At 40.0% G+C, this 25,096-nt stretch overlaps 1 protein-coding gene across 1 annotated transcript in view; it reads left to right on the top strand.

Annotated features, from left to right (window-relative positions):
- LOC109464987 (polycystic kidney disease protein 1-like 2) overlaps nt 1–25,096 on the top strand; it is a 60,705-nt gene that overhangs the window by 7,549 nt on the left and 28,060 nt on the right. The window contains exons 3-20 of the mRNA XM_019762104.1: nt 1,108–1,242; nt 2,486–2,639; nt 3,694–3,816; nt 5,691–5,831; nt 6,366–6,528; nt 7,499–7,645; nt 9,216–9,337; nt 10,303–10,425; nt 10,879–11,055; nt 15,668–15,781; nt 18,444–18,584; nt 19,386–19,463; nt 19,959–20,174; nt 20,734–20,906; nt 21,205–21,323; nt 22,574–22,707; nt 23,959–24,195; nt 24,721–24,822. Coding sequence (XP_019617663.1) covers nt 1,108–1,242; nt 2,486–2,639; nt 3,694–3,816; nt 5,691–5,831; nt 6,366–6,528; nt 7,499–7,645; nt 9,216–9,337; nt 10,303–10,425; nt 10,879–11,055; nt 15,668–15,781; nt 18,444–18,584; nt 19,386–19,463; nt 19,959–20,174; nt 20,734–20,906; nt 21,205–21,323; nt 22,574–22,707; nt 23,959–24,195; nt 24,721–24,822 — 2,599 coding nt within the window. The remainder of the gene's footprint in view (nt 1–1,107; nt 1,243–2,485; nt 2,640–3,693; nt 3,817–5,690; nt 5,832–6,365; nt 6,529–7,498; nt 7,646–9,215; nt 9,338–10,302; nt 10,426–10,878; nt 11,056–15,667; nt 15,782–18,443; nt 18,585–19,385; nt 19,464–19,958; nt 20,175–20,733; nt 20,907–21,204; nt 21,324–22,573; nt 22,708–23,958; nt 24,196–24,720; nt 24,823–25,096) is intronic.

Here is a 25,096-nt window from a genome sequence, read left to right as displayed (position 1 = left end):
CCCAAATCCTACATTTCATTCTGTAGCAGTCTTTTTAGACTAGTCAATTGTTTGACCTGTCATTGTTAGCTTGCACTGTTCTGTATACTCTTTCTATACATTGTTTCATGTTGCGATTAGCAAATGCAAATAAGGCGTACCTTTGAAAACCCCCCCAAAACTAAGTGCGCGGGTGAATAAAAAAAATACCAGCCAAAAAATAAATAAATAAACCTGCTAAACCACATGACTATAAAGCTGGTATTGGGAATTTGCAGTACCACACAACCAATTTTTACGACAAGCCAGTACATAGTTTTTTGGAGAACAGGAGAAAATCAATGCGCGAGCGGATGCCAATCACAAAATTATATCAGTGTTTCTTAAATATTGAATTTGTGTAGTATTACCGACTTGGACTGCCCCGGAGACTACAGCGTCGCCTACAAATGGAAGGTTCGGGAGGAGACAGTCCGAAGTGGCGAGCAGCCAGATATACCTGCAGAAATTTCAATACGCGAGGAAAGGTACATTTTCTCTTATGCTAGGTTCACATGTACAAGCCGGGGCCCGGCCGGGTAGTTCAATTCAATTCAATCAATTTATTCAATCAAACAAAATCGTCCAAAAGCAGGAAATGCTAATGCCCTGAATTATGTGTTCGATTTTTTTCGGGATAAAAAGACAAAACAGGACAGGAACACACTATATACAAATATGTACAAACACATATTTGACCTTGACCTTTGGCTTCCTAAGACCTACCAGCATACCAAATATCGTCACAATCCATAAAGGCGTTCTGAAGTTATGCTGACTACAAATGTGCGAAAACACACACACACACACACACACACACACACACACACACACACACACACACACAGACGCACCAAAAACAATACCTCCATTTTTCATGGAGGTAATGACATGAATAAGACTATCTAATAGGGAAAACATGTGCCGTTATTTACAATCATAGTAAATGGATGATTTGGCTGGAAATAAGGAAACTCAGTACAGGGTATATGGTATTGTAGTTGTTTCTATTTCTTTTCCCTTGATGCTTACCGGAAACAGTCTGCTTAGTTACCATGACAACATGATCACGATCCCTGGCAACACGCTTGCCCCTGGGAAGTACAGCCTGCTGCTGTGCGTGTCTGTGTCGCAAGGCGGCGCTGTGACCACTGCAGCGGTGTCCACGTGGGTTCAGATCGCATTCTCTCCTATTAACATCCTCATCACCGGAGGATCCAGGAGGTAAGATATAGATAGATAGATAGATAGATAGATAGATAGATAGAAAGATAGATAGATAGATAGATAGATAGATAGATAGATAGATAGATAGATAGATAGATAGATATTAGCTAGCTAGATGGATAGGTAGAGAGAGAGACAACGAAAGAGAAAGATAGACAGACGGATAGATAGACAGATAGAGGGAAAGAAATAGACGGATAGATAGGTAGAAAGAAAGAAAGAAAGAAAGAAAGGTAGATATACTAGATGGCTAGATGCCTCTGGATAGATAGGTACTATATAAGAAAGATCCTAGTAAATATATGGATAGATAGAAAAAAATAGATAGATAGATACTATAGATATATATATATATAAATAGATAAATAAATACATAGATAGATGGATAGAGAGATAGATAAACGGATAGCTGGATAGATAGTATTAGATAGAAATTAGTAGATAGATGGACGGATAGACGTATAGATAGAAAGAAATATTAGCTATCTATATGGATAGAGAGAAAGAAAGAAAGAAAGAAAGAAAGAAAGAAAGAAAGAAAGAAAGAAAGAAAGAAAGAAAGAGAAAGATATATGTATAGATAGAGACAGATAGGCGGATAGGTAGAAAGAAAGGTAGAGGTACTTGATAGCGCTATGCCTTGGATAGATAGATACTATATTATTAGATAGATCCTAGTAAATAGATGGATAGAAAGATAGATAGATAGATAGATACTCATTAGATAGATAGATAGATAGATAGATAGATAAATAGATAGATAGATAGATAGATACTCATTAGATAGATAGATAGATAGATACTCATTAGGTAGATAGATAGATAGATAGATAGATACTCATTAGATAGATATATAGATAGATAGATAGATAGATAGATAGATAGATACTCATTAGATAGATAGATAGATAGATAGATAGATAGATAGATAGATAGATACTCATTAGATAGATAGATAGATAGATAGATAGATAGATACTCATTAGATAGATAGATAGATAGATAGATAGATAGATAGATACTCATTAGATAGATAGATAGATAGATAGATGCTCATTAGATAGATAGATAGATAGATAGATACTCATTAGATAGATAGATAGATAATTATTAGGTAGATACTCATTAGATAGATACAAAGAAGTTATTTTGAATGCGGAAGCGGTCTGTGTTAACAGTTTCGATATAGCTTTGATGGATAAACGCGTGTTGTTTTCTTTTTTTTTTTACTGCGAACAAGGTCCCAGAGTGGCGGCTTTCTTATGGGTCAATTCCAAGCGGAGGCCTACATTATTGATCCAGATCAGCAGCGAGAGTCCATACAGTCGGCATCGAATTCCAACTTCAGGTTCACTGACAAGTGGGACTGGACCTGTCGCCGCCCAGATGGTACAGTTCAATTTATCTTCAACAGCGAGCAGATTATTATAGGACTGAGCAGAGCACTTTGGACTAATGCCTCTGTCTGTTTACAGCTTAGAGATAAATATCCAATATTTTGTCAAAAAGATCTCTGTTACATAGCGGATCATAATGACCCCCAGCGGGGGTCTTCACGCTTCGTTAAAGATGGAAAAATCTCAAGATTTACTCCAAAGATCTCAATATTCTAGACGAAATCTTGATATCCTATGAGACAATCTTGAGATTTTTCATGACAATCTCAAGATCTCAAGATTATATATGAGAGAGATGTTCTTGACAAAAGATTGGATATGTACCTCTAAGCTGTAAACAGACAGAGAGATTAGTCCAAAGTGCTCTGCTCAGTCCAATAATAATCTGCTCGCTGTTCTTTTCTTATTAGGCCACCTGACTTGATTTTAATAAATTATACCCTCTAAAGACCCCCAATCTAATGCAAGCGGGTAAAAAAAGTCCAGTCAAACAAAAAATGCTGCTAAACCACGCCACACAAATGCGAAGCTGGCATTGTTAATCAACGGTTGTACATGGCTGCTTATACCAGCCGGCACATGCTGGCCTTTTGCTAATCTCCAAGCAGATCTTTTGGTGGGGGTAAGACAGTATCAAACTGGCCAGTCTGTAACCATTTCCCCCTCCAAGCAGATCTTTTGGTGGGGGTAAGACAGTATCAAACTGGTCAGTCTGTAACCATTCCCCCCTCCAAGCAGATCTTTTGGTGGGGGTAAGACAGTATCAAACTGGCCAGTCTGTAACCATTTCCCCCTCCAAGCAGATCTTTTGACAGTATCAAATTGGCCAGTCTGTAACCATTTCCCACCCAAGACTATTTGACGTAGGTCACTCTTCCATTGCAGTAGTTTTGTTTTTGCAAGGAATGAGCTATGCAAGTAAAAAGCTACTATATTTTAACAAATTGAAGGGTTTATTCTTTTAGGAACAGCCTGTGGTCAGACCTTCAGCATATCAGGCCGGACCAACTCTTGGGCCAATTTTCTCGTGTCCAATGCATCCCCTATAAAGGCTACATCCGGGACCTTCATCATGCGGGTTGACAACCCTTACAGAACTTCAGGTCGTGTCTGGCTACCTTACGAACAGGAGGTGACTCTGATCCCCAAGGGATATCCCACCTGCTTTATAAGGTACCGCCATTCACCAGTTTCCCATCCCCAGAATGCAATGCAAAAACAGGGGCCTAAACCTCATTTGCATAGGACAGGAAGGCATCGGAATGATCCTGGTGACGTTAAACAGCTTGCTATTTGTTTTCAGATTCAACCCATAGTAATTTAATTAACGTTGAGCATAAAATGCCCCAACACCTCAAAACACACTGAAAAACAAGCTGTTTAACGTCAACAGGATCATTTGGATGCCTTCCTGTCCTATAAATAATGTTGTTTTTTTTTAAATTGTCCAAACAGTACCCGTGCAGTCGCAGCCTCTGACGGCAGAATTGATGCAGGGTATCACAAAATAATCAATACAAATCACAAGAAACAAGTAATACACATGATAGCACATATATTTTCTTCACAATTCTTATGGAACTGTCGCAAGGGTCTGTGCGGCTGCCATTCGGCGCCACAAGGTGACCTCAATACGACTTTCCCCAACCGAAGTTAGGTACCCATTCACACCTGGGTGGAGTGAGGAAAGTCGTGTAAAGTGCCTTTCCCAAGGGCACAACGTCGGGGCGCATGTTCAGACATGTCCCGGGTACGACTCGGGTTTGAACCCGGGTCTCCCGGTTCACAGTCGAATGATCTACCACTACCCCACCCGACGCCACAATGCAATGAGGTTTAGACCCCTGTTTTTGCATTGCATTCTGGGGATGGGAAACTGATGAATGGGCTGTTATGATTCCTGTCGGATGTACAAATGTAGTCTTTAAGACTAGTCGCATATATTACGTGCAGATTTATAATACGCATAATTAATCAGATTACCATGTATATGTAATTAGATTTACCACTATCTCATCAGATTCAATATTACTCAAATTAGATTGGCCATTATGTTGATTAGATTTTGCACTATGTAAATCGGATTTACCTTTATGTCAGTTAGATCACCATTATGTAAAATGGATATACCATTGTGCATATTACATTCATCATTATGTAAATTAGATATACCATTATGTAAAATAGATTTACCATTATGTAAAGTAGATTTAGCATTGTATAAAGTAGATTTAGCATTATGTAAAAATGTTGTAGCATTTTGTAAATTAGATTCATAATTATGTAGATTAGATTTACAATTGTGTAAATGAGATTAATTTTTATGTAAATTAGATTTAAGCATTATGTAAAGTATATGTACAGTTATGTAAGTTTGTTTGTTTGTTTTGTTTGTTTATCTATTTAACCAGGAAATACATTTCGCCTATTGGCGGTTTTCAAAGATTCCTGGGGGGAAAACCCCAACAAAACTACATGACATTATAATTATAACAAAAGATTAAAGATGAACTAACAAAGGTCAACTAAAAATAGATAAATTTATCTTGAACAAGACGAAATCTTAACTAACTCATCAACAATCAAATTAAATAAGGTAACATTAACAGTTATGTAAATTATATTTATGTTCGGAAGGAAAACATATTGTTTTTACTCAATTTCCTCTTCCTCTTCTTTTTCTCCAAACACTAACCTCTGACCTGGCCAATGACATGATTTGTTGACGTCTGTCACCATGGTGACTGGTGTTGGGTTACATAATGTTGCAAACTTCATGCTCTGCTCTGCTCCTGTCACCAAATACTAGTAGTAAATGTATGTGACTATGTTTGAGTAAAAATTAACAGAGCAGACCATGTCCGAAGGTAAACATTATGCTTTGCAAATGTTACTTCTCTAGTCATCATTATGTTAATTATTTTTTTCATGATCATTGACGTCAGGTGTAGTCTTGGCGACAACTGTAACTACCTGGACACCAGGGCTCACGACAGGCTGAGGCTGACCGCACACTGCGACATTCAACAGTCCCGCAATATTAATTATTGGAGAAGATCTTACGAGCTGGGACCGGAGCACTCCTTCTACTGGAGCCTGAAGCAAGCTCCGGACGAGTTCAGCGGCGTGGACTGGGAGAACGACACTCGGACAGGCCAATATCAGGAAGAACTGATCGTTAAGGACCACGTATTCACGGTAAGGCCACACCAACTAATTTCATGGATAACATTTATTTTTGCCTGTTCTCAACAACAACAAAAAAGATCACGTGCACGTCCTCTGAGGCTCTAGGCCTGGGTAGTTAGCGACAATACGGAGCCGGTGGTAACTCTAGCTCAGGGGGACGGCACCACGACTCAAGAACTCAGTACATACGTGCAGTGCCGATTTATAAATTCTGCAAAAAGCCAGCATGTGCCGGCTTGTCGTATACGTTGCTATGTACTGCCGCAAATTCAGGATACCAGCTTTGTACAGAGTATTCCTGTGGTTTAGTAGCATTTTTATTTTCGGCCGGATTTTTTTTATTCGCCCGCGCGCACTAGTGTGGGGGTCTTAAGAGAATGTCATCCATAAAATTAAGTTGGAGTGGCCTAAGAGCTTTCATTTCCTTTATGTGACTAGTGAACGATAATTAGTTGTTGCCATTCAATCGCTGCTGCTCTAATTGTCTCTACGACCCAAAGAAACTGACCTGCTGACGTATTACGCTTCCTCCAGGTACCAGGAGAGTACATCATCCGCCTGGACATCCTGACCAACGGCGTTCTCTGCGCCACCGGCAACTGCAGCTATGCGGAGTGGAAGTTCACCATCCCGGCTCCGCCTGCCAACGCGCGCCAACCCGTCTGTGCTGCAGACATACCGGTACCTCTCTCCTCAGGTAAGGGCTGCTTCTGACCGACATACCGGTACCTCTCTCCTCCGGTAAGGGCTGCTTCTGACCGACATACCGGTACCGCTCTCCTCAGGTAAGGACTTTTATGACCGACATACCGGTACCTCTCTCCACCGGTAAGGACTGTTTCTGACCGACATACCGGTAACTCTCTCCACCGGTAAGGGCTGCTTCTGACCGACATACCGGTACCTCTCTCTTCCGGTAAGGGCTGCTTCTGACCGACATACCGGTACCTCTCTCCTCCGGTAAGGGCTGTTTCTGACCGACATACCGGTACCTCTCTCCTCCGGTAAGGACTGTTTACTGACCGACATACCGGTACCTCTCTCCTCCGGTAAGGACTGTTTACTGACCGACATACCCGTACCTCTCTTCCACCGGAATTTTGCTCAGTTTCTTCTTCTCTCGTTCCAAACAAATAAAGTCAATGACCTGGGCCATACATCCGTTACCAGGGTAACAGGTTCTGCAGCAACAACCTGTAGTGTGGGGTTACATTATGTAGCATAACAGAGTTGGAGAGCCTGCTCACCATACATATGAATGAGGTAGAATAAACAGCTCACTAGTTTGTTAGGCCAGACCAGGTGAAGGTATATATTATGCATTTGTTTTTGGCGACGTCTCATGGTGGAGCCTAATGGTACAGTATTGTGTGCAGCTTGCAAGAATTCTAGGAATGGTACAGGCATTTTGTCCATTCTTGGAAACCCTTGGGAAGACCTCTCTGCCCGGATGGCCCTACTTTCTGTGACCCCGTGGCTCGTTCACTATACACTCAGGGGAGGAGTGCACTGTACCAAGTCTTCGACAAAATCATGAAATCATGGCAGTGTCATGCAAACAATAACCCTAACAGCAACCACCGTCACCATGGCAATGTAAGTTTTCATTGCCAGTCTGTTGCAAATGTTACCTAATTGATGAGTAAATCTCTGTTACTACTCCACAGTCGAGTGCAACCGAACGCTGCCGTACAGCGAGGTGGACCCGTCGTGGACCGGTGAGGGGTGTGAGTGCCGGGAAGTCTCCAACCTCTGCACCGTCGGCCCGACGGAGGGGATCGCGCTGACCACCAGATTTGATCTGAGCTGCCTAGGTATGTTCTTCTTTTTTTCCCTTTAGGCCACACCAAGTAAATCTTATGGATGACGTCCTTTGGAGACCCTAAATCTAATGCGAGAGGGCGAGAAAAAAACAAGAAGGGTCCTAAAAAACAAGATGCCTAGATTAGAAATATACTAAGAGATGAAAATGTTAGGACACAAATTGAATGAGGTGACACAGTGTAACAAGCAAGAAGTCTTTTATTCATCATCAAAACAACAATAAATCAGGTGGAACAGCAGTTGTCGTCCTGTCCTGTTTTCGCGTTACGGGTTTCACGTCAATCTGACGATTTGCGGCACTGTCGTGACTCTTTGGTCATAGTTACAGAATTTCTTTTTTTTTTCTAGCGCGCGGACGTCATCCATAAAATTTACTTGGTGTGGCCTTACGTGCAAACCTCAATTGGTTGAGGGCTCCAGCACGGTGGGGCTGGGGGTATTGGATGGGGTGGTCGCTCGTACAAGTAGTGTGTGTATGTTGTGGTCTACTGCTCCTCAATGGGCAGGGGCGCCACTCCCTGTCCGACACCGAAAGCAGGGTGGCGGTGAGTACCCGTAACTGTTGTTTATAACTACATGGTGCTGATGGCATGCTTTAAGGCCTGTAATGTCTTGGCTTTAACAATATTTTCTGGTGGACGGTTCCACTCTCTAAAGAAAAAGGAATTCAGGTGATAACCAAGTCGTGAAGCTGGTGGGTAAAATGCTAAACTATTCTCGAGGGGGAGAACAGTTTAGCATTGAGAGGGGGCACATTGTATCCAAAACCGTGCTATACCTGAATTGTTTAAAGTCCGAATCAGGCAAGGTTCTGGAAAGGTTTATGCGTATCCGATACGTAGATATGCCTCATGCAATACACGATTTTGGATAGGCGTGGACTATCCAGAATCCTGCCTGCATGATTATAGTTCTGGATAAAACATAGTTCTGCATCTCTTCTATATCCATGTTACGTTGGCTGTAATGTGGTTTTGGGATTAAAGCGCCCCTTTACAACGATTTACTGATTGATTTGATTTATTGAGATGCCCTTTAGCCCCATGAGGGGCTAATCTTCCAGGGCTCATTAACAGTACAACACATAAAATACAAGCACTGAATACATACAATCATTGCAATTACACGCAATTACTTTTCTAAACTCGACTCAGATGAGTACCCAGCTTTGGTTAGGGACGTCCTCCATTCGGATATCCCCTAGGATCAGACTATAAAATTATTTTTTAAACTGATGATATTGCATCTTATTGGTTGATATTGTAAATATTGTTAAGCTCATTTTACTCACTTATTTAGTTGTCTATATGTTAACTGTGAAATTCTCACTTATCTATAGTTGTCTATATGCAATATTTGTTTCTTTGTTTTTTACACTAGCATACAATTCAGCGCTACTTACTTAGTTGCGCTGCCACATGCTAGAGATTGTACCCATCGAGCAATCAATGAACAATTATTATTATATAGGATAACCTATTTGGGGAGAACCACGCCTCCAGAACGTAAAAAGATCCCAGCACACTAATCGAAAAGCTTGTATCTATGTCTTCTCGCTAGACTTTGAAGGAACTGGGGCTATTCGCTATGAGTACTACTACAGAACACGGGCCACGGCTACAGTCAGCACTCTGGTGACCTCCGCTGAGTCAGGGCACTACAACTTACTGTATCATGGAATGGTGAGTAGGTAATTTTTGTATCGAAGTAATATAATTGCAAATATCAATTTAACATTCTTCGGAACAGATGAAGAGTCCTAATGTTATAGGTGACCGAGAGGTGAGGTGCCATGACAATACACTATATGATCTGGATGTGACCATATTTGTTGAAACTGTGAGCTCGTTTGTTTCAATTAAAAATCATAATACATACATGTAGTTCATATGTTTATATGCATTTCTGTAGCCCTTGGGCGACACACAGTTGTGCAAGGCACTACAGCAGGGGGCTAGTCCGCTGGTAGTACTGTGTGTTTGACCTACCCACACTCTTTCTCGCATGTGCTGAGTGCTAAGCAGAGAAAGAAGTGTGTACCATTTTTGAAGTCTTTGGTATGACCCGGCTGGGGTTTGAACTCAAGACCTCCCGGTTACAAAGCGAGCACTCTACCAATTGAGCTATTGCACCGGATTCTTCTCATTACCTCCGGGGGAGGAGACATCCTTCCGCGGAAGGGTTTTGTGAGAGATTTAGATTTTCATGTTCGCAGCTGTTTCTCGCGTTTGGTTGGACGGATTTTTTTGGGACTCGGTGTATGTTTTGCTATTGGGCTGTAGATGATGCACCTTCTTTTGTTTTTATTGCATATGTGTTTTCGGGCGTGAAAATGGTGCCTTTTGGTGGCCCCAGAACACCCCTTTGAGCGTGAAAATGGTCGCGACCGTTGACCTTTGGCGTGTTTAAAATATTCTCGGTCTGGTCCACGTATATGACCCCTCGTACAGAGGGGTGTCTGGTCTCGATAAATTCTTTGTTTAAAACCCTAGTCCTGAGGCGCGCAACAATTGTTGTTGTGCACAAAATTCAACACCATCAACTATACATAACAAACAACATATAAACATATACAATAAAAAGCCCGGAGGTATAAAATCTCAGATTTTACTTGTTGAAACCTTTTCTTTTTAATTCTTTTTGATAGTCTCCGTCGCCGCGCCCCTTTAAACTGCCGTCTGGACTAGCGGCCGATGACTACAGGGTCTTCCTTCTCGTGAAGATGTCCGACCAGCGGGGGACGACAAAAACAAGTGAGCTAGAGCTGACGGTAAGGGTGATATTATTATGATCAGTTATTATTATGATAAGTTATGAGTTGAATTGTGAATAATTATTATGATCAGTGATTATTATGATTATGATTATCATTGTTATGATTATTGTTATTATTATGTTCAGTTATTATTATTATCAGTTATGAGTTGAATTATGAATAATTATTATGATTATTATGATTATGATTATTATTGTTATGATTATTGTCATTATTATGATCGGTTATTATTATGATTATGATTCTTATTGTTATTATTAATATTATTGCATAAAGAGGTCATAAAAACAATTGGATTTTAGGAGAACCCACTCGATAAACCCTTAGGTTTCTTGGGTTCTCCCGCACATTTGGTTGTACATATTCATTACATACTGTTTTTATTTGATGTGCAAACTGGTAATAAACAAAAACAAATAAATAAATAATTGCCCATGCTTATAACAGGTTCGGCTGCCTCCTTTCCAAGACCTTTTAACCGCCATCGACACCACCGATGCCGAAGTCCAGCGGGCCATCCGGTGGGGAGACAAGATGGAGGCGGTGCACCTGAGCACCATCACGGCCACAACTCTCAACAACATCCGCGCTGAGGGAAGTTATCAAGTAGAAGACTGGAGAGCGGTACGTGAGGTGTATAAGCAAGTTGACTATGATTATATATGACTACTTGATTTGCTTTTGTTTTCCTTGTTTTCTAGATCTTATGCTATGATATTTTCTTTGTGTTAATATTGGTTTCTTATGTTGTTCTTACTCATAATAACTTTTGATTTGACTAATGGAAATTTATTTTTTGTTCAATATGATATGTTCTTGATTGTCTAACTTTATTGTTTAGATATTTAATTCGCCGTGTTAACTTTATATTATCTTGTACCTATTTTGAGTTAATTTGTTTGCTTGTCCCTTAATACATTGCAAGTTAAATGTAAATGTAATAAAAGTATGTAAATAAGAGATCGTAAAATTAATAGGATTTGGGAGAGTCCACTAGACAAACCTTCAGGTTTCTTGGGCTCTCCAGCATATATTTGCTTGTATATAATTTCATTTTATACTGTTACTTTTTTATGTGCAAATTGACAATAAAACAATAAAACAAAACAATAAGACTATAAAGAGTGCTGACAAGTTGTTATGTCAACAGTGTGCAGAAAGTCCACTTACAATACTTATTTCTCTTGGTTGGAATTGGTTAGAAGAGCATTGACGATATACGGTGATGTATCAAAAGATAATAGTATGTTTGCTGACAATAACTTCGCGAAATTCATAATGACAACAAATCCAAAAACGACAAAGAACAAACTGCGCTCGTACAGATTATTCAAATATACTTATAATGAAGAACATTATCTTAAAACCCAAACAGAAGTCAAAGAACCACCAAACTACGAATCAGCTGTCATAAACTCAGCATCGAAACAGGAAGGCACAACCGCACACCTCTGGAGCAAAGAATTTGCCAATTTTGTAACTCAAACAAAGTAGAAGACGAAGCCCACTTTGTTATTGATTGTAGTTTATATAGTAATGAAAGAAATGATCTTTTTACATATATTACTTAGTACGTTTCCATACTTCCAATACTTGCCTAATATTGAAAAAATTATCTTTCTTATGCGCTTTGATCATCCTGTACTATACAAACCCATCTCAAATTATATTTTTAACATCACAAAGAAACGAGAAGAAGCCGAACCTCTGTATTAGAGTAGTTTTAGAGCTGTTTGTACTACAAACTTGTATATTACCCATTTCATCTGTTCACCTGTACTTAGGTCGATAGGGCATGAATGTACAATAAAGGTTATTATTATTTTTATAATTGACAGGCACGACAGGCGATCATCTCTAACGTGGGGAGACTCCCGATCGAGAGTGTGGAGTCCGTCATCCAGTCATCCGAGTCTCTCATTCAGGCCACGCACTATGACGACGAGGTCACCGCAGACGCACAGGTACTCCACCTGATTTTTTTTTTAAATTTCAAGTTTATTTACATGTAAATAAAGTTGATGTAAAGTAAAATTCTATGTAAAAATGGCCATGGGAAACAGGCCTAAGATGCTAGGAATCTATACATTACAATAATAATAATTTGACGTCATACTCATTAAATATTCATGTTGTGAGTCAACCCCATTCAAGGCGACCACCTGCCCAATGCGACCACTTTTCTCCGGTCCCGTGGGTGGTCGGCTTGGGCAGGTTTGACTGTATATCAGTATTACTTTACATTATTCCATCGCCAATCTTACTGTAAGACATGTCGATAGTACCATTTGTAGATGCATGATGGCTGCCTTAGATAAGACCGGTAGAAGGGACGTCGTCGGTCTAATAAATAAAGTACCACCCCAAGCACGTTAAAAGAACCCACTCCACATTGGAAGTCGGGTTGAATTCAAACCCTGGAATCTGAATTCTTGAATTTGAACTCTCCAATCCGAAGTCTCAACTTTCGGGAGGTAGTTCATCCCTTGGCCGGGAAAGCAAGTCACAGCAATATGATACGATAACAATGGCCTGCAGACCGATTTCACCTCGTTGTGAATAAGCAAACAACAATTGTCGTACGTTTTGCCGACAGGTCAGTGCCGCTGGACAACTTCTCAACATGGCAAAATTTATGACAAGAAAAATTGTCGAAAAAAACATGACGCAAGAAAAGGTGGAGAGAGTAGCTGGTATCGTCATGACAGGTTAGCAGGACAAATCTTTCATTATTATAAGGCCACAGCAAGTAATTTGTATGGATGGCATCAGCGCGCGCATTAATTTTCGCCTGATTTTAGAAAAAAAAATTCTTTTTGCCTTCTGACAGTGGTCACCATGCCGAAAATGGGCAAAGATGTCTGTTGCTATGCTGGAAATGATGGCAGATAACTATGAAGAGAGGACACAAGAAAAGGCTCTGATTTAATGTTTTGTTTCTTACTTTGATGCAGTGATATGTGATGCAGTGATATGCGATGTTCCCACTGAATCCAAACCATTTGTACAATGATTGAGTCAAAATTCTAAAATGCAGGAACCTTGTTTTTCTTTCGGCCCGACTTGTTTTTTTTTCACCGCTCGCATTAGATTTGGAGTCTGCGGAGGATTTCTTCCTTAAAATTTACTTGCTGTGGCCTAATTTGTGATGCTCAGATCTTGACATCGCCGACTTGCATACGATTTTCTAAGCAAGTTACTTGAGTAGCTTTTTTCTTGTGTACCTCATTGCCTGGAGGTATATAACCTTCATCGAGGTATCGGTATCTAAGAATTGATTTTTAATACTGAAAAAAATTAATGTGTGACAACATTCCTTGGGCAAATCACTTTACAAAATGAGTTTTTTTAAGTTACAAGAGAAGCTACTCTATTTCAAGTTATCGGCATGATCAAAGCATACCATGGAAAGGTAATTTCTCTTTATGCATGCTTTTTTCTCTACCTTGTAGGTGCCTTCAATGTCTTCAAATGTTCTGAAGTTGTTGCAAGATGGAAACACGATGGAATCGGACCACCTGACGATACAGATTCGACCAGGTCAACTTTGCTCAAGGTAAGAAAGTGGTCCATGTTTGTAATCATCAGGGGTGCCAGAGTATACAGTCCATTTCTTTACGGAATAAAGTGCAATTTTATTAGTATACAGTGCAATCGTAGTAGAATACAGTGCAATTTTACGGAATGCAGTGCAATCGTATTAGAATACAGTGCAATCGTATTGGTATACAGTGCAATTTTACGGAACACAGTGCAATCGTATTAGAATACAGTGCAATTTTACGAAATACAGTGCAATTTTACTAGTGACGCAGAATCACGTGGCATAGGCCCGGCTTTCCAGGGACGCCGCTGACAGAGCGTACTCACATCTTTCCGTGTTTTTCGAGCGAATTTGGACCGTTCTCGTAGATAGACCTTTAGTCAAATCACTACATACTACACACAGACATGTCATGTTACTGCACAGGAATCGTTTCAAATTCGCTTGAAAAAGACAGAAAAATGTGAGTCAGCGGCGTCCGCCATCTTGAAACTCAAGGGAAAGCAGGGAAAGTCGGGTCCAAGTCACGTGCTTCAACGTCACTAGTTAAATTGTACTGTATTCCGTAAAATTGCACTGTATTCTAATACTATTGCACTGTATTCCGTAAAATTGCACTGTACACTAATACCATTGCACTGTATACGTATTCCGTAGAATTGCACTGTATATAGTAAAATTGCACTGTATTCCTTAAAATTGCACAGTATTCTTATAAGATTGCACTGTATACCACAAAATTGCACTGTATACTAGTAAAATTGCACTGCATTCTGTAAAATTGCACTGTATACTAGTAAAATTGCACTGCATTCTGTAAAATTGCACTGTATTCTAATACGATTGCACTGTATTCCCTAAAATTGCACTGTATACTAGTAAAATTGCACTGTATTCCGTAAAATTGCACCGTATACTCTGACACCCCTGATCATTCTCTTGTGTACGTTGTAACAAGGATATGTAACTATAGGTACTATGGGTAGCATAGGCTGATACAGCATGTCGTATGATGGTACTGCGCCTGTGTGAAACGCGGATTCTTCACAGTTTTTTTACTGGATGCAGGCAATATCTTTTTGGACACAAAATTTGAAAACTATACACAGGATATCATCCCGAAATGTGCGAGTACGATCTTAAACAATACGTTCTGACCAAGTGCTGTACATAATCCATCGGAGTTTCTACCCTGACAAAAAGCGAGAAGTTGAATTTATATAACGATAGTTAGTTAATTTTGTATCTGTTAACCGGGTCCATTCATATTGTTTTGTTTGACCTCTACTTAGCCAAGTGTGGCACAAATGTGCAATTCATTATTAGGCGTTTCCAAAAAAATTTTTTTTGAACCATACTGTAAATTCTACAAAACAGTTGCAAAATGAGCAAATATATACCGTAAGTTGAAGAAAAAACATTGGAAAACGATACCAATGTCGTACAATGAAACGACAAAGACGAAATCAAACGACAAAGACGAAAATGTAAAGAAATGAATTTGAAGACCATATTATTCGCCAAACCATACTCGTTCAAAACCACGTAGATTTCATAATAAAAGCATTTTTTTAAAAACTCATTCGCACGCGCGCATCAGTTTTGCTGTTCCCAGAGGATGTCATCCATATAATCCAACCAACATGGCCTTAGAAAGCAAAACGTAATTTGATCTTCGTTGTTCGGCTGCAGAATCGTAACGCCACAACCACAGCTTTTGAAGCCATAAATGAGCTGACTGACGGGATTCTAAGGGGAAAGTCGAAGGTCGAAGTCGTCACTATGATATCATCACAAGACTTCCAGGTACAAACTATCATTATGATTGTAAAAAAGTTCTATATTATCATGAAAGTTCATCTGTGTTAGTAGTTACACGTTTAACCCTATCTAGACCGGGCTTTTTTGGGCTTGGTGGGACGGGAGGGGGGGATAGGAGCTCATTCGACCCCCCCTCAGAACTCGCGGACGGTATGTTGTATGACCACCAAATTTTCAGAGGATGGTGTACTAGTAAAAATTTATTATAAGTACAATTTTTTTGTCGTTATGACGTAATATGATGTCATTATGACCGAATATGACGTCATTAATGTGATTTTATTGGCCAAAACCGTCTAGATAGGTTATTCCCTGAAAACTACATGGTATACAACATAACTTTACCAAAAGTGTTTATGACAGAATATTAGGGTGTACTAAGTCTTATGTTGCCCATAGCAACACCGGTGACGTCATAGAATGACGTCATGCATATTTAAGCTATCCGCCATTTTGGATCACCAATGTTGGATTTTCAAAAATAGATTTTTTTTCAGACTAAAGACATTCATTTGAACTTTTTTTGTAAAAAGAAATGGAAGTATTGATGAAATTTTAAGGAAAATAACCTGTATATACCTAATGATATGGTCCGCCATCTTGGATTTCGGCCAATGACGTCATCAAATTAGCATAAATCATGCATCTCTAAAATTTACATAAAATTACATGGGATGTTATTAATTTTTCATTCTTTCTTTATTTCAGGTAAAAAAAAAACATATAACACATGTGAAATACATCATTAAAATAATACAAAAACTCTACAGACATACAAGTAAAACAGGAAGAAACCTAAAAGCATAATAAATGGTAGGTCTTCCGGAAGAGTGAATTCCTGTAAAAGGCATCGGAATGTATTAAGCGAAGGATTATTGCGTTGTTGGAGGAAAATAACCTTTTTAGAAAAGAATAACAAATTCTCCTCCTCCTGGTTTCAAAAGTGTCAATATAGTGACAGACCGAGGCAGATTCATAATGATTTTAAAACAATTGTTATAAGCCACTTAGATATTAGAAACCATGTTTAATTTGACATGAAACCCATAAAATTCTATTGTTGAAACTAAAATTACTAAATTTAGCAAAAAATGCCTATCTCAGAAACCCGTTGCCATGACGACAGAAAAAAATTATTATCTTATTCCAATGATACAGAATTGTTGCCAACAAGGAAAAGTCACCAAGTTTGGCCGTTCTATATGGTTAAAGTTAAAACTTTTGTTCTAACACAAAAAGGTCAATGTGTGGAACAAAAGTTTTGGCCTATGGCCTAGACCTTTCGACCAGTCACTCTGATCTTCCTTAAGTTAGTAGACTGACCCCGTGAGACTAGTCACGTGGCTTCTCTGAATTGAAGCGTCAACACTGGGTCAAAGGTATCTGGTAAACGATGTCGGCCCCCGTCGCGGTTGAGTGAAGGGGGATGGACCAGTGTTGAAACAGCTGACACTCTTCAGAGAAGCCACGTGACTTGTCTCACTGGGTTAGTCTACTGAGGAAGATCAGACTAACTGGCCGAAGGATCTAGATGATAACATTGTTAAATTTACCTTTTGCGTTGGCACAAAAGTTTTAATTTTAGGCTACAGCAAGTACTTTTTGTGGATGACATCAGCGCACACATTGATTTTCGCCTGATTTTGGAAAGAAAACAAGAAACTTTGTTGCCTTCTGACAGTGGTCAATATGCCGAAAATGGGCAAAGATGTCTGTTGCCATGCCGGAAGGTGGATGGCAGATAACTATGAAGAGAGGAGACAAGAAAATGCCCTGATTCAATGTTTGTTTGTTTGTTTGTTTGTTTTTATTTGTTTACCCAGGGTGTACATATCGCCACTAAGGCGTTTTTCAATGTGCCCTGCAGGCATACATAAATAAAATATACAAGAAAATAACAGAGATAACAAAATGATAAGTCAACTTATATGTACAAATTAAAGTCAACTTAGTACAAATAAAAGTAAAAGTACTATATAATGCCGCAACTCAGTAAAGTGGTAATAAAACAAATTTGTCAAACCAAGAGCCACAACTCATAGTAATAAAGGCAATAATACAAAAAACAAATCAAGGCAATAACAAAGGAATATAACAAAGGAATTTGCATATCAATGCTGTTTGATAACAAGTTATGATGTGGCAACACACTCCTGGTTGTAAAGGCGCTTAAAGGAAGAAACAGAATCTGCTCTTTTTAAATGAGGTGGGAGTGAGTTCCATAATGTGGCACCAGTACAAGAGAGGAATTTCTTTTTATATTGAAGTTGAGCTTTTAGCAGTTGTAGCCCACCCTGTGATCTAAGGCGTGTATTGTGTGTGTGCACCTTCCTTAGCTGTGTGAACAGACCTGAGATGTGGGGAGGGGACATGTTGAGTAGGGCCTTGTAAGGGTTTTGTTTCTTACTTTGATGCAGTGATATGTGATGATTGCTGTGTATATGCGATGTTCCCACTGAATCAAAACTATTTATACAAAGATTAAGTCAAAATTTTAAATTTTAGGAACCTTGATTTTTTTCGGCCTGGCTTGTTTTTTTTTTTTTTCACTCCGCCGATTCGGAGTCTGTCGAGGATGTCATCCCTACAATTTACGTGCTTTGGCCTATGCCAAAGTTCAACTGTTGTTTTTTTCCATGGTCTGTAGGTGGTGGTGAACAGGACTGACTGTCGGTCGTGGTTCAACTATGAAAATCACACCGTCCATTTTACCAGCTTTGAAGACGGGACCTGGTTCAGACTACCCCCATTACCAGTCATCGTGAAGGCATACGCTCGTTCAGTGATGGTACGCTTTTATTGAAGGAATAGTTTATTTCTGATACAATACATCCCAGGCAGACATAGCCTCGCACGAAAAAAGCCTTTGACTAAAAAAAGGCTACTTCATACTTGCATTAGTTGGCCTGTCAGGTAAAGCACCGGTTAAACCAAAAAGCAGTTACTCAAGCTACTGGATATGATTTTGGAAACGGTCAGACGTTTCAGCTAGTATCCACTAGCTTTCGTCAGTGACTGAGCAGTATCCACTACCTTTCGCTGGTCACTGACGAAAGGTAGTGGATACAAAAAAAAAAAAATGACATTTCACTTTCTATCTTGTTTTGTAGCAGAGGCCTTACTAAGATTGCATTCACATTAGACCATTCCTGATCGAACACGTCGAACCCCCTGTTCTATTGAGTCTGTTAGAAAATGCTGGAATTCAACAATAGGCTACACTATTTTACCACATAAATCATACATCTACATATTTATTATGTTTACCGAAGGAAAACATATTTTTTACTCAGTTTCTTTCCCTTCTTCTTCTTCTCCAAACAGTGACCTCTGACCTGACCAATGACATGATTTGTTTACGTCTGTCACCATAGTGACTGGTGTTGGGTTACATAATGTTGCAATTTCATTGTCTACTCTGCTCCTGTCACCATATACTAGTAGTACATGTATGTGAATGTGTTTGAGTAAGAATTAACAGAGTAGACCATGTCCGAAGGTAAACATTATGCATTTGCTTTGCAATTGTTACTTCTCTAGTTCATTCACATTTTCTCTTACTTCAACAAATTAATTTCTACACCCATAGAGGATTACCGGTGACATTAGTAAGCCTCGACTGGAGTCAATAGCGAGGAACGATTTCTGCGCCTTCAATGGCACACAGGTGGGATGGAAATATTTTTTGTGATAATAATTTGTGATATCAACCATACTTTAAGGTATGTAGCATTACTGGTAACACTGTTGTTAGATGTGATGTCTGAAATTGTCAGCAGTTGTTATGAGCATAATGCTGTATGGGTATACTTCCTATACATATTTTTTAACTGGTTCACATAATTGTGGCCACAGCCCACCATTCCGAGCTCCCATTATAATATATGGTAATCTAAGAAATAAGCTACCAAAAAGCATCTACTTGAGTGTTTGACTATAATCACAAAACATAGCAACATAGCATCACTTCTAGAGCTCTACCCAGCATAAAAACAAGCCTAATTTTTTTTCAAGAAAACAAAAAAGCCCCTCCCCCAGCTTTGAAATGCAAGGAATTAGCAAGATATGCCAAGAATAAGGCTGGATGCTATCATCAAAATGGGCATGCTGGGCCTACGCAAAATATATATAGTGACCTTTGCCCTGATTGTGAATTCCTCAGGTTTTCCACAGTCGCTGGAGGAACCCTTTCGAGTACGCCACCAACTTCAGCCGCCGGGACCTGAAGATCGGGATAGGGGGGCTGCACTTCACCGACGCCTTGGAGAGGAAGGGGATCTCCGGTCTTGAGGAGCCCGTGGAGTTTTCTATCCTGAGGCACAACCAGTCTGTGGCAGCGGTAGAGTTTGATGACGTTACAGTTGACGGGGAAATTGTGGTAAACACTCTGTTATGTTGATCGGTTTGTTTGGGTCTTTCGGTAATGCTTATAGTCCGGCATAGCTGAATATTGTGCAATTTTGTCTGAAAGAACCAAATTTGGCACTCATGTAGTTGCATGTATTCTGAAAGCTGGTTATATATGGTAGCTGAATCTGAATAACACTATAGTCCAAGCTAAGCATTTGGTGCCAAACTACGCTTATGCTTAATTTCATGTCATTTGATTTTCGTATTAGCGCAAAGGAGCCAAAACTGGACATTTTTGGTAAAAAAATTGCAAGAAAAGTCCCATTTTACATAATTCTAAAGTGACAAACGCCAGAAGCATAATTAACATTCTGTGGGCTTGTATCAAAGGATCTCCCATACTAAATTTCAGGTCATATTTTCCCAAATATATTGTTGACTGAGTCCTAGGTACTAGTACACCGAATTTCAACTCATTTGATTTTTGAATGCCAGGGAACGAGAGACCAAAATGGAATTTAATGAAATTCTTCGGGCATATCTCCAACTTTGAAAGTTTACTAAAAGTACCTTTTTTTTCCTTTCAGTACGTCCCATTTAAGTACAACACCTCCACCGACCCGGCAGACATATACATCTTCCTGGATCCCCGGGATCCACTGGTGCCTCCAACCTTCACCCTGTACCTGGCGTACGGCATCAAACCTAACGCCTCTCAGTTCGACCTGACTACCACACTTCCCGTTCCTGCTAACATGAGGTATGGTCATATACATACAGAATGTTTACCTCCATGAAAAATGGAGGTATTGTTTTTGGTGTGCCCGTGTGTGTGTGTGTGTGTGTCTGTGTGTGTTTGTGTTTCCGCACATTTGTGACCAGCAAATGATGGATTGTAATGATATTTGGTATGTGGGTAGATGTTGGGTAAGCAAAGGTCAAAGTTAATTTTGGGCCTCCTGGTGGCTGACCTTGGTACTGCAGCACCCCAGGTGGTACCGATATGTGAAATTTGGGGCTCTGGCCCATGGACTAGAATGTTTCTTTTGTTCTCCCAGCTATTCGCTTGATCTGGATGAAAACGTCACCGTGACGTCAGACTCGTACAGCTGGCGGGTGCGTCTCAGTGACGTAGAACCGGTCACGTGGGACGGCAACAACACCAACTGGTACCTCGGTGGGAGGATGATGCTTTTTATTCCTTTTAGTTATATTCTATTCCATTTAGTTTTAGTCCATTTTGTAAGGCCACAGGTAAAGTTTATGGATGACATCCTCCGCAGATACCAAATCCAATGCGGGCGAAAAAAAAAAAACAAGGCGGGCCGAAAAAAAACAAGGTTCTTACAATTTAAAATTTTGACTCAAATAATTGTACAAATGGTTTTGATTCAGTAGGAACATCACATATACACAGCCAGCATCACATATCACTGCATCAAAGTAAGAACCAAACATTAAATCAGAGCCTTTTCTTGTCTCCTCTCTTCATAGTTATCTGCCATCCACGTTCCGGCATGGCAACAGACATCTTTGCCCATTTTCGGCATGTTGACCATTGTCAGAGGGCAACAAAATTTCTTGCCCAAAATCCGGCGAAAGTAAATACGCGCGCTGATGTCATCCATAGAAATTACTTGCTGTGGCCTTAGCATAACCAATTTAAAAAGTCGTTGTCCTTTTGATATTTATTTAGTTTATCTCTGTGTACAGATGCTTCGTTTTCTGTAATTGTATGCTTGCTTGCTTGTGTGTCCTGGTCATTCTAATGATTGTATCAGAGAAAGTGAGAATGTGGTAACAGCAGATTGACAGGAAGGTCAAAATGGAGGTCAAAATGGACTCTCCGCAGACTGGTTGGTAGTAAAAGTGGAAAACGCACAGAAGCAGAAAGAACTTCACAATAATGAGCAAAACAAGATTCATTGCTCACTACAGTTCTGACTTCCCTTGCTCTTGGTCCACATCTTGTGGGTTTGCCCCCTGTACAGCTTTTTTAAAGACCTCATTAGTATTATTACTAGTTTTTAATATTATTACAATTGTATATAATGGTTATATACACAAGACGTGGACCAAGAGCAAGGGAAGTCAGAACTGTAGTGAGCAATGAATCTTGTTTTGCTCATCTCTTTTCTCTTCTCTCATATTTCATGGAAGTGTATTGTATTGTATTTTTATGAATAATGTATGTTATTGTAGTAATTTTTATTTCATGTCAACAATTGTTCCGAATTGTAATTTGTATTGTACTGTATTTATATTGTTGTTTGGGAGGACAACTTGTAAAGGTGTCAATACACCTGTTTTGTCCTCCCTTCCACTTGTATGTTTGTACTTGCGTTGAGTTCTAATAGATAAATAAATAAAAGATATTCACAACATCTCTAAGCACTTCACTCTATCTTCGATTTCTTATTTTCGAAGGAATTGAGCTTACGGGTGCAGATGGCACCGAGAGGGGAGGTCATCCAGCAGTGTCGCTCGGAGTCTTCATTGAACCTGTAGAATGTGTTTTCTTCAACGAGGATGGCCATTTCTGGGACAGGGATGGTTGTGAGGTAGGACGCATCGCTTTTCTTTGTTTAGGCCACACCGCCTTAATCTTATGGATGACATCATTTGAAGACCCCCAAACTAGTGCGCGCGGGCGAATAAAAATAAATTCCGGCCAAAAACAAAACTGCTACTAAAGCACGGGAATACAAAGCTGGTATTGTGAATTTGCGGCAGTACATAGCGTCGTATACGACAAGCTGGCACATGGTAGCTTTTCTCGGAATTTATTAATGGGCATTGTACGTATGTACTGAGTTTTTGAGTCATGGAGCTTCAGTAGCCTGGGTGTCTGGCTCCATATTATCGCTAACTACCATGGACTACCCAGGCCTACAGCCAGGCCAGAGCCTCGGAGGACGTGATCTTTTTTTTAAGAACAGGCGAAAATTAAAGCGCGCGCGGATGTCATCCATAAAATTAAGTCGGTGTGGCCTTACCGTCGTTCGGAGAAGGAGAACAAATTGTTTTGTTTGTTTCATATTTTTCTTCTTCAACAAATAAGGTCTTTGTGACCTAGGCCAGGCAGCTGTCACCAATGTCACATGATTCCCTTTCAGCACCAGTAATCAGGTTGAGATCAGTCTTATTCTTTTCGTACAGGATTTGAAACAGAACAAAAACAATATATTTTCCTTCTGCGAACTCAAGGTACATGTAAATATCAATAAAGTTTAGCGTAATGTAGAACGTACGTGTAGAGTTGAATTATTTTCTAGCCAGTAGTTCTTTATAACACTCTGTCAGACACAGTAACCGTTGACCATATATGTAGCATTATGATAGACTCATACCAACTAGTAAATTTATTATTTGCCATACATTGTATCCGTGACAATCGGTGTGCAATAAACTTTGACTATAAGACTTTATTCAAATTGGTTTATTGCACAAAGGCATATTGCAGCCTGAATTGCATGCTCAGTTACAATCTGTCAACGGAATAATACACTTTGACTAAATTTTTAAAACAAGTAGAATTCTAAAATCATTCCAATTGCAGCAGTGTGCAACAAATCTAAAATCACACTAAAAGTAGTATTTCAATACTTTAGTTTTATGGACTGCTAGCCTCTACCAGGCTAGCTTGGGGAGGCGGCTAGACAGAGTAGAAATCGGCCAAATAGAGAGAAAAGCATGCCAAGGGAGTTTGTCCGTTGAGAGAACATTTGGCCGATTTCTACCCTTTCCAGCCGCCTCCCCAAGCCTGGTAGAGGCTATCGCCTGCCCCTTTGTTGATATGTGGAATTCCGCAGGTTGGACCCCTGACAAGTCGGACCCACCTCCATTGCCGCTGTGATCATCTGACCAAGTTTTCTGGCCTGGTGGCTCCGAACGAGATCAACTTCGAGCGGGCGCTGAAAGGTTTCCTCCTGCTGAAGAACCTCATCCAGAACCCGGTGGGCATCATGACGTGCTGCGTGCTGTTCTCCTTCTACATCGCCCTGTGTGTGCCCTGGACACGGAAAAACGACGCCAAGGACCTCGGGAAGGTACTTCTGTGGTTCGTCATTATTGAATGAAAGCCCTTTATTGTACGTTTGTGCTAAGTACAGGTCATGAATAAACAGGGGAAAAAGAATACAGCAATGACACTTACATGGTCACAACCCGCCGTACGCGTTTTTTGTCCGTACGTTTTTTGGGAGGCTAAGTCTGCTACGTTTTTTTCTGAAAACGTGGGGAAAGAGTGCCGTCCGCACGTAGAAAAAGTTTCACATGCACTTAAAGTTCTATGGCGTGTCTGCGTGCTCCCAAATCCGTAGGATTCCGTACGGAAGCGGTACTCCCCACGCACGGATGCCCACGTTTTTGCACGTAGACAGCACGCAGAAAGACGCACGTACGGCGGGTTGTGACCGTGGCTATACATACTAATGTGATCTACTATTTACAGGTTCAACTTCTTCTCGCTTCTTGACGCAGTTAAAGATGTTCGAACATATTGAGTTAATGATACATGGTTTGTCAAGTTTCATGAGGAATTCGAATTCTTCTGTTCTGTTTAAATGTTCCAGGTCACCACAGCAGCAATCTTCGATGACACAGAAGATCCTAAACCTCGTTACTACATGAGGGTCTTCACCGGACCGAGAGTTAATGCCGGGACAACAGCAAAGGTGGGTCAAATAAATGTGTTTGAATTAGAACTAGAGCTCCACGATCTCATACCTTCGCCAAATGATGTTAGCCTTTATGACTAAGAAATTATAGATTACCGGTAATCCCCCTGATTGTGCAAATAGGATCCCCAATTGCATGAATTCGAATTATATATGTTGATCATATTCTACACCAAAAGACAGTCTTATCATAACAAAGAATGCCATTATAGCATTCCCTTATAAATTATGCAAATGAGTCCCTTATTTGAATAAGTTATGTCTAAGGATG

This window comes from Branchiostoma belcheri, unplaced genomic scaffold (assembly GCF_001625305.1).
Source record: "Branchiostoma belcheri isolate BF01 breed outbred unplaced genomic scaffold, Haploidv18h27 scaffold145, whole genome shotgun sequence".
Lineage (NCBI taxonomy): Eukaryota > Metazoa > Chordata > Leptocardii > Amphioxiformes > Branchiostomatidae > Branchiostoma > Branchiostoma belcheri.
Note: the sequence above shows the minus strand (reverse complement) of the source record. Positions and strands in the feature narration are given on the sequence as shown.